The 9,819-nt window shown below is 50.6% G+C and overlaps 1 protein-coding gene across 3 annotated transcripts in view; it reads right to left on the bottom strand.

The window, feature by feature from the left end:
* Window positions 1-426: 426 nt before the first annotated feature.
* Window positions 427-9,819, bottom strand: part of Sall2 (spalt like transcription factor 2) — a 17,570-nt gene continuing 8,177 nt past the window's right edge. Inside the window, exons 1-2 of one of the 3 annotated variants that reach the window (XM_021182358.1) lie at window positions 5,330-5,607; window positions 427-4,949 (exon numbers count right to left, since the gene is read on the bottom strand). In XM_021182358.1, coding sequence (XP_021038017.1) covers window positions 2,008-4,949; window positions 5,330-5,396 — 3,009 coding nt within the window. In that variant the 5' untranslated portion in view covers window positions 5,397-5,607 and the 3' untranslated portion in view covers window positions 427-2,007. Of the gene's footprint in view, window positions 4,950-5,329; window positions 5,608-9,819 lie in introns of those variants that run through there. The other 2 variants (XM_029468687.1, XM_021182356.1) reach the window with 2 other exon arrangements.

Consider the following 9,819-nt stretch of genomic DNA (forward strand, 5'->3'; position numbering starts at 1 on the left):
ACATCATAAAGTATTATCATCTTGATCTACAGATCCACTGTTGTCAGCAGGCTGCTTGAGGTCTGGGAAAGACTGATGAACAGCCTCCAAACTCAAACAAAACAACACACACACACAAGTTGTGTTTTGGTAGGAAGTGGTTAGGGAAAAAAAAATTCCTAAAGGAATACCTAGACATTGCCTGTACACTGGGCAAGTATCTTTTGAAAAACAGAATCTGTTTTAAAAAGCCTTTCCCCCCTCACAGTGAAGTCACATCCACTGGAGGTTGTTTGGGGATGAGGCTGACTGAGGAAGTTAGGTATTTTTACACCATATGTTCAGCTTTGGCAGGAGAAAAGGGTGGGAAGAGAATCTCCACATTAGGGATTGCCAACATCACACCCCATCTGGCTATTTAGTCATAAAATAAGGAGAAACACACAAAAACTTGGCCAAAACACCTTTAATGATGAAGGAAAAAAATTCTAATATCTCCCCTCTCGGCTCTTACACATTTCACTGTGTTAGGGAGCTCTGGAGCCCACTACTTTAGAGAATCGTCATTGACATCAGCTAACAGCAAAATTCAGTCTTCTCAGAACTCCTGTTCCACAGGATCCTATGTTAAGAGTAAATACTACATCTCACTACAAGACAGAGAGACGGGGGGAAACCACTTGAAGCTCTGTCTCTCAACTTCTAGAAAAAAAATAAGACATAAGCTCTGGCCCATGGTCAGGCAAAACTGGGGGAGGAAAGGGGTTTTGAGAAGACAGCAAGGGAAATACAAGGGGTGAGGGAATAAAATAGGGAGTCATCTAAAACTAAAAACATTCTAGTGACAGGAAGCCCCCCCCCCCCTCCATGGCCCCTGGTGCCTCTGCATACCACGTCACCATTAGCTCAAAGAAAACGTTCATACTCACAAGAGCTGAACATCGAAGTCCCCTTACATCAAGTCCTGTTCTTCATCAAATAGATTCCCAGGAATGCCTGTTTTAGCAACAGCCCTCAACTCCCCATCATTGCTTAAACAACCATCCTCACCAACAAGGCTCTTTAGAGTTAGGAACTTCATACTCCCTAAACTATCACATGAGAGACCTCTTCGTAGGAAACCTGCTTGTTGGTTGAGAGGACATGATGGGAAGCTGGAGTAGTCCTGGCATCTTGACCAGCCACTATCTTTGCCTCAATGTGGCGAGTCAAGGAACATACTGCAAAAAGGATCCCAGTCCTTCACTTGTCCCTACCTTCTAGGGCGGGTCACCAATTGCTAGAATATCTTCATTGCCAGCACTCTCTGGAGCAGGGGGGGAGAAGAAAGAAGTTACAGTTTCTTCTTTCTTCCAGTGTGCTTGTTGGGCACAGCTTCAACTTCCGGAGGCTGAAGTAGGAAGGAGGCTATGTTCTCCTCTGCCTCTCTGGATCATGTCACTGGAGTCACCTTGTCAAACACAGTTCCTGGGCTTTAACAGCAATGATGGTACTAGGCCCCAAGTGGCAATGCAGGTAGATCCAGAACTCCAGGGCTCAGTGGAAAACTGGGTAGTGGTTGCAGAAAGAAAAGAAACCTACCACCCCTTACAAGCTTCTCAAGGAGGTCCCGGCCCTAGAAAGTCTTGCAGGGTGACTCGGTCAAGATCACCAAGGAGCAGCGCTGGGTCTTCCATGGACAATTGCCTGCCCCTTGGACCAAGGCTGCCACTCCAAGGGTGGGGATTCTAGTATACCTGCCAAAGGGAAAGGGAGAAGAGGAGAGAGCTCCCCCTTGAGAATGTAAAAGCTTTAGGGAATTTGTTTTCCTTAGTTACACAGAACAAAAAGGTGATAAGAATTTCTTAAGGGGACATTCTCTTTCAAAGGCAATAGGCAAGCTCAGGGACTAGAGGAGAAGCCACTAGAAACATTATGTCAGGACTTGAGAAAGGACAAGAGGAGGGTGAGTAAATCTTGGAGGTCCCTCTATGAAGCCTCTCAGGTTTCTGCTCTCTGGGTCATAGAGGACCAGGTACAGAAGCAGGCTCATGGCATGGTGGGGTCATCTTTTCGAGGGAATGGGGAGAGCCCTGGAGAAGGGATGGAGGAGGAACAGCCAGGGACCAAGGAAAGAGTAGCAATATTCGGAGGGCCATGGGGTGCAAAGGGCGGTACCTGGTGGTGAGCCAACAGCATGTGCTTCTTGAGGGTAGCACGGTCGAGGAAGCCCTGCCTGCAGAAGACACAAGTGAAGAGTGGCCCATCCTTGGGATGGGTCTTCTGATGCTCCTCCAGAGCTGTCTGGGTAGGAAAGCTCTGGCCACACACTTCACAGGCCTTCCTGCCGCTGCTCTCTCCGGGATCCTTCTTCATGGCTTCCGGTAAGTTCAGCTCTTCCACCAAAGGGGTGCTGGTGCCCTCTCCTTCTTGGGTGAGGGCTGCCATCGGGCTTGAGGTTGCCTCCAGTTTGGCTTCTTCCTCCGTGGCTCCGGAAACATCACTGGTTCCCTGCTCCATGGGTTGGGGATGATCCAGGTTGTCGGGTGGTGGCGGAGGTGGCGGCAGAGTGTGTTGAGGGGCTTTCTCATTACTGTCCATCTCCTTCACAGTGGTGGGTGCTGCTACTGATGTTGCTACTTCTTCCTCTGCCCCAGATACCTCTTCTGAGTCACCTCGTACTGATATGGCCTTCTCTCCCCCACTCTCAGAGCCTCTTCCTGCTAGGGAATCTTCATCTGTCACATCTTCCTCCTCTTCCTCATCCTCTTCCTCTTCCTCAGACATCTCCTCTTCTGGAGATGGCTGCTGAGACTGCGGCTGGGGGAAACTCCCTGGTCCAGAAGCTGTAGACTGCTCAGAGCTGTTTTCCTGGGCAGCTCCCCCACCTTCAGAAAGTGTGGAACCCCCGTTGGGGATCTGGCCCCCCAGGTGCATCCGAACATGTTGCTGCAGAGTGACAGCATTAGTGAACTTCTTCTGACAAATGGGGCAGGAGTTCTGAGCCCGGGCAGCTGGACTGGTCTTGTGACCCACGAAATGTGCGCGCAAATTGCCCCTTGTGGAGAAAGCTCGGCCACACACTTTACACTTGAAGGGCCGCTCACCTCCATGTTGGCCATAATGCAGGCGTAGAGCCCGAGGGCAACTCAGGACCCGAAGACAGATGACACACTGGTTAGGTCCAGAAGCGGAGGAGGAAGGTGCAGGGGCAGAAGTGGTGGGAGCTCCCGAGGCAGTAGACGCCACCGCCACAGCTCCTTGGCGGTCAATCTTTTCTACTAGCTGCTGCAGCTTTGAGGTCTCAGAAGGCGAAGCCCCCAAGGGTTCTAGGACATAAGGGAAGGGGAAACTTCCAGTTGACTTCAAGTGATTAGTAAGCAGTGCCCAACTCGGTAGTGATGTCACCAGCTTACTTAGCTGCATCCGGGTTGCTGAGCCACTGTCTGCTACTCCAGCGATGGCAGAGCCCTCACTCCCTGGGGGCGTGTTCTCATCCGCTTTACTCTTGGGTTCCACTGCCTTCATGAGCACAAACTTGTTGAAAGTAGGGAGCCCAGGAGCCACTGCTGTGCTTGTGCCAGTGGAGAGCAGTGTCAGGCTCTCTGTGGCACTGAGTGCTGTGGTGGAGGCCACTAGGGGTTTGCGTTCAACACCTCCGCCTGGTGTGGCTGCCTCCTCTTCTGCTTTCTCTGGTGGCACAGACATTCCATAAGGCAGCCCACTGCTGGTGATGACGTAGTCTAGGTGCTCCGGTACTGGATGTGGATTCATTTGCACATGTGGGTACTTCTCACGATGCCGGTGAAAATGTACTTTGAGGTTGCCCCGAGTAGTGAAACGGTTACCACAGACGTTGCACTTATAGGGCCTCTCACCAGTGTGGGAACGAAGGTGGATCTGTAGGGCGCTGTCACTGCCGAATACTTTTGCACAAAAGCGGCATTTGTGCCTTCCACCGGGTTTCTCCAAGGAACTGATCACTTCCCCATAGCCCAGTTCACCACTTCCGTTCTTTGGCTTCAGGAGCCCTGGGGAGGCAGCAGCCTCAAGGCCCCTTGCTGCCCCAAGACACTGAGCTGCCAGGAGTCCGGTGGTGCCTGGGAATGCCAGATGAGGTGAAGCAATCAGCTGATCCGTGCTGCCTGGCAGCGCAGGGGAAGGGGCAGGGGTGGGTTTGTGGCTCCGCCCAACCCCTCCTACAGAGAAGGGATGCTGTGATCCCAGTGGATGGTAAAGGTGGAAGAAAGCCTGCTTAGGCGGTTCAGCTCCAGAGGGGGAGGATGACGAAGAGGAAGATGCCAGTGTCTTGCCAGTTTGCGCTGGCTTGATGGGACTGAAGAGAGGCAGTAGGGGCTTGGTGGAAGAGGTAGCCCCTGTCCCAGGTAGCTCTGAGGGACTGGCAGGGGCACCCACGGTCTGCCCCAAGGAGCCAAGTAGCAGCACCTGGCGGCAGATTTGTTCAGTCATCTGCATCTGGTGAATCTGGCGCTGCTGCAGCACCCGCAACTCTTCCAAGATCAGAGGAATGTTCAAGTGGCCACTGCCTACACCTGGAGGGGGAGGGGGAGGTGGGGGAGGAGGGGGTGCAGGAGTGGATTCTGGAGGTAATGGGGTTGCTCCCAGCTTTGGACTGGCCAAGATCAGGCCCCCACCTCCCCCAGCCGCTGTACCTGTGGCAGCGACCAGGAATTGCCCAGAAGATTCCTCTCCCCTCCGCTCTGGCCCCCAAGTGGGATCCGGGGGCCCAGAGGACCCAGAATCTGGGGGATTGCTGTGCTCTGTATCCATGACCTGGGACCTACTGTGGCCCTCTGGTCGGGGCGCAGAGGAGGCTGAAGAGTTGCTGGGATTCTCCTGGCCTCCAATTATCACCATTACCGGTGGGTCAGTGCAACATGAGTTCTGGTGAGCGAGGAATTCGGTCGGGTCAGAGAATTGTGCGCAGCATTTGGCACAGACTTGAGGGTGGTCTTCCTCGCTAGCATCACCTGGGGAGAAGACAAGGAGAAAAGTGTGGGTAATGCCACAGTGTTGGATAACGGAGGCTCTAAAGAACGGGCGGCCCAGGAACCTCCGGTTAGGGTCGGAATTTAAGCTTACAGTCAGACCCTGCAGGAAGCTAGCGCTCAGACCAGATCCGACAATCGTGGTTCCTGGACACCCAGCAAAACGGGGGTTGGGGGATAGGGCGCGCACTCTCCGAGCCTCCTCCGTTACCCCTCCCCCTCCTCTGGCCCAGGAAGGGTGAGAATGGATGTGAGACCTGGGGCCTATGTGCAGAATCACACATTTTATCCGCCCACTTAAAGTCCTTACACGCGAGTGTTCCCTCGGCCCCCATCTCTGCCCAAGCCTGGCCCTACCGCACCTCCGCGCTCCGCAGGCTCCCCGCAGGGTCCCCCGAGTCGAGAGCTGCTCCCGGTTTCCTGCGCCATGGCCGTGGGAAGTGGAAGGCGGGATGGGTTAGGACACAATGGGTATCCGGTCTGGGGAGGCCGCTTTGGCGCTGCGGCAGTCTCTGCACCCAGCGGCCCAGACTGCGGAGGAGATCGGCGGTGGCGGGGGCAGGGAGCAGCGGCGGAGGGGGGGAGGGAAGCGAGAAGGCGCGGAGGAGGGGAGGAGCTGGAGCGCGAAAGCTGGTAGTGGGGAGATGGGGGAGGAGAGTTTGTGGGGGGAAGCTGCCAGGGAGGGAGACGAAAGCTGGAGGAGGCGAGAGCGGAGAGTGCGGGGGGAGGGGGCGGGGCGGGGGCAAGTCTAGGAAGCTTTACTCCGGCTCTGGGTCAGGTGTCAGTGAGGCACCTTAGGGGTCCACTGTGCCCTATCCTCTGCCAGCTCCCCACCCCAGATGTCTTTATCCTAGCTGCTTCCACTGGGTCAGCCTCAAGCCCACAGTGGGAAACATTGCCCGCTCAATAGATTAAGGCGATAGGCTTCAGTAATTTTTCTTTGGATAAAGGATCTGCTGAGCTCGGAAAACGTGGATTCCAAAGGGTGGTCAGCTCGCCTCAGAGGTCGGAGGACAAGAATGGGAGGAGCGGCCTCAAACACCCACCCCTTACCAGCTCGCACACCGCAGAATGATCTCAAGTTTTGTCTTCACCCCTACTCCCATCTTACCCTCATCTCTCTTCACAAAAGAAGTTTGGGGAGGGGGATGGGTTGCAAGATAGAATTCCCAAGGGAGTCATTTGAGGGCCCCTTCTTGAGGAACACCAAGCCCTTCCCCCAGAGTTACAGCTCAACACAAGCTAGTCCACAGGCCACACGGGCCATATACCAAATGCAGAGTTCCTACTTTTAAAAAAGCCCTCCTCTCCGGTTCGGTACCCTCTTTCCAACCCACCCCCGTCCCTAATGCGGACAATTAAAAAAGATATTAGCTTACAAAGGCCTAAGGAGGTCCACCCAGCTCCAACCCTGGGGGGAGGGGAGCTCCTTCTGAAACAATGGGGAAGATGCGGAATGGGCTTTCACAGTCTGCAGCTCAGGATCCAAAGCTCCTATCGGGCCCCAAGCGGATTTCAATTCCTAAACAGGACTGACACCTGCTCACCTCCATCGGGCCCTGCCTTTTATTCAGAGGGAGTAAATAGGGATAAGGTGCCGCAGACCAGGTATTCTGCATTCTTTTTCTTCCTTGAACTGAAATTTAAAGGGTCCCCTACTTCCTAAAAATCCTTTTTTTTTTTTTGAGACAAGGTTTCTCTGTGTGACCCTGGCTGTCCTGGAACTCACTCTGTAGACCAGGCTGACCTCGAACTCAGAAAAACGCCTGCCTCTGCCTCCCAATTGCTGGGGTTAAAGGCGTGCGCCACCACTGCCCGGCAAAATCCCGTATTTTTACGTGGAAAAAAAAAAAAAAGTGATCTCAGGTCTTGGATTTGCGTTTTGGTGGTAGCAATAAATAAACTCATATTTCTTTTTCTTTCTTTTTTCTTTTTTCTTTTTGAAATGTTCAGTGTAACCCAAGTTGACTTTGAAGTCAGCAACCTTCCTGCCTCAGCTTCCCAAATGCTAGGGCTACAACTATGGCTTCCTCAGTACTGTTTGTTTTTGAAACATGGTCTTTATAGCTGAGTCTAGTGGTAAACTCCCAACCTTCCTCAAATTCTACAATCACAGTCTTCCCAGTTCTGTTTTTGCCTGGTTGATAAGCTGGAGCCAGTTACACGGAATATGCTCCATCCCCCTTTTAATAAAAAGACAATATTTTACAGACACTATCTTTATCAGAAAAATATTTTGAAAGCAGACAAATTGCAAACCGTTTGTTTTTGTGGTGCTGGCGATGGAACTTTGTACCAAGTGACCCACCACGGAGCTGTATGCCTAGACTAGGGAATGCTTGAAGCATAGTATTAACATATGTGGGACTTTTTCCCTCCAAAAGAGAATATAAATTAGGAACTTTTTAAAATTTGAAGATTCTTAAATATTATGGATTAGGAAATTTATATTTTAATAAGAGAACCTAAGATACACATACAACTAAAATAATATCTTTTTGCTTGTTGTTTTTTTTTTTTTTTTTTCGAGACAGGGTTTCTCTGTGTGGCCCCTGGCTGTCCTGGAACTCACTCTGTAGACCAGGCGGGCCTCGAACTTACTACATAGCACAGCCTGGCTAGCCTCTTCCTGCTCCTACTACCCATGGACTCAGATTATTATAAACCTGATTCACCATGTCCACTGCATCCCAACATTGTGGGGATGAACCTAGGATCCCACAAATGCTAGAGCAAGAGCTCTTCTACTGAGCACCAGCCTCATCCTTCAGCTCCCCAATCTTGTTAATTTCTCAGTGGCATCACTGGCCTATGTCTAGGTTAAAGAGCCTTAGAGGAAGGGGAGTATGTGCCCCAATCTAATCAAAATTTCAGTACATACTTGAGAGTGGTGGCACACACCTTTGACCCCAGCACTCAGGAGGCAATTAGTTCAAAGCCAGCCTGGTCTACGTAGGGAGCTCCAGACCATCTTGGGTTATATAGTGAGACCCTGTCTTAAAAAAAAAAAAAAAAAGTAGGGCCGGGCGTGGTGGCGCACGCCTTTAATCCCAGCACTCGGGAGGCAGAGGCAGGCGAATTTCTGAGTTCGAGGCCAGCCTGGTCTACAAAGTGAGTGCCAGGACAGCCAGGGCTACACAGAAGAGAAACCCTGTCTCGAAAAAAAACAAAACAAAACAAAACAAAAAAAAGTAAACAGCTACTGTATTTATAAACTGAAAATAGCCAGGCAGTTGTGGCGCATGTCTTTAATTCCAGCAATACAAACAGAGGCAAGTGAATGAATCTCTGAGTTTGAGACCACCCTGGTCAAATAAATAAATAAATAAATAACACAATCTTATGTTTTAAAACTTTGGATAATCCCAGGGCTGGAGAAATGGCTCAGTGGTTAAGAGCATCCAGAGGTCCTGAGTTCAATTCCCAGCAACCACATGGGGGCACACAACCATCTATCCCTGGGATCTGATGCCCTCTTCCGGCATGCAGTTGTATATATAGATAGAGCACTCATTTACATAAAATAAATCTTTAAAAAAAAAAAAAGAGAGAAGAAAAGATTTAGCCTTATAAGCCTCATGAATCAGAGCACTGAAATGGATGAGCTAACTCTGTTTTTCTAAGACCTGACCCTTGCAAACGGAGATGGAGTTCAGGGTTTCAGTTTGTCCGAGACACAGCTAAGGACAGTGTGCTTTAGTTTTACAGATAAGGAAACTGAAGCTCACAGAGGTTAAGCGACTTTTCCAAGTCCACAGAGTAATTCAATGGAGCAGCAGTCACCACTCTGGCTCCTGTCCAGTTTCCCATGCGCATCCTAAAGCTGTAGAAAGGAGCCTGTGTGGCTCCTCCCTGCCCTCAAGTCAGAGAGAGGGAATCAGATGGAGACTTTCTACCGAGCGTTCGTTAATTAGCACTGAACATTTGATATCCAGTTGCTGCTCTGTCAAGTCCTTGGACAAGAAAAGAAATCCTTTTCTTTTCTTCTTCTCCTGGGAAACAGTGTCCCCTTTCTTGCTTTGTAATGAAATGTGCTTTCTGATGTGTCATTTGATCTACACCCTTTAAGGTAAGTTTAGTTCCTGGTGAAAGGTGATGTATCAGCAGCTGCTGTAAGAGGAACCACCCACTCCTAGGCACCCCTATTCACTCAGTGCCTATCCTGAAAAAGAGAGCGAGATTCTCGTGCAGACAGGGCTAAAGTCACAGAACACAGGGACATGCTAAGCAGGTGACGGTACACCTAGGTAGCAGGAAAGGGGTCTGTGATGGATGTGGACCTGCACATGCTTGTTCAAATTTACGAAGAGCTGAAAAAAATAAAATAAAATAAAATAACAAACAAACAAAAAACCAAGTAGCTTCTCTTCTAGGCCTAGTGTCCAGAAGCTGGGGGTCTAGTTCAGTAGGTAGAGTGCCTGGCACAAGCACAAACCCCTGGGTTTCAATCCCCAACATAAACCAGGCACACACACCTGTAATCCCAGCACTTTGGAGTTGGAGGCAGCTGAATCAGAAGATCAAGGGTATCCTTATTGACTTCAACATAAGTTAGTGGCTAGCCTGAACTATATAAGACACTATCTGAAAAATAAGCAAAAAACCTGGTACCCCGATAAGCTGCTTCAGGCTTGGGAGAGAATGGTTAGGAAGAACACAGTCAAAACCACATAGGGCCTGGGCAGCAGAGTGGTGTATCTAAACAGTGGCTCTCAGCCTTTACTGTCGTTAGGACTGCCTTTAGAGCTTTAGGACATTCTGATGTCTTGGGATGGGACTGTAACTCAAAAGGAGTCCCTGAGTTCAATCACAAACAGAAGAAGGAAGGGAGGGAGGGAGGGAGGGAGGGAGG

This window comes from Mus caroli, chromosome 14 (genome assembly GCF_900094665.2).
Source record: "Mus caroli chromosome 14, CAROLI_EIJ_v1.1, whole genome shotgun sequence".
Taxonomy (NCBI): Eukaryota; Metazoa; Chordata; class Mammalia; order Rodentia; family Muridae; genus Mus; species Mus caroli.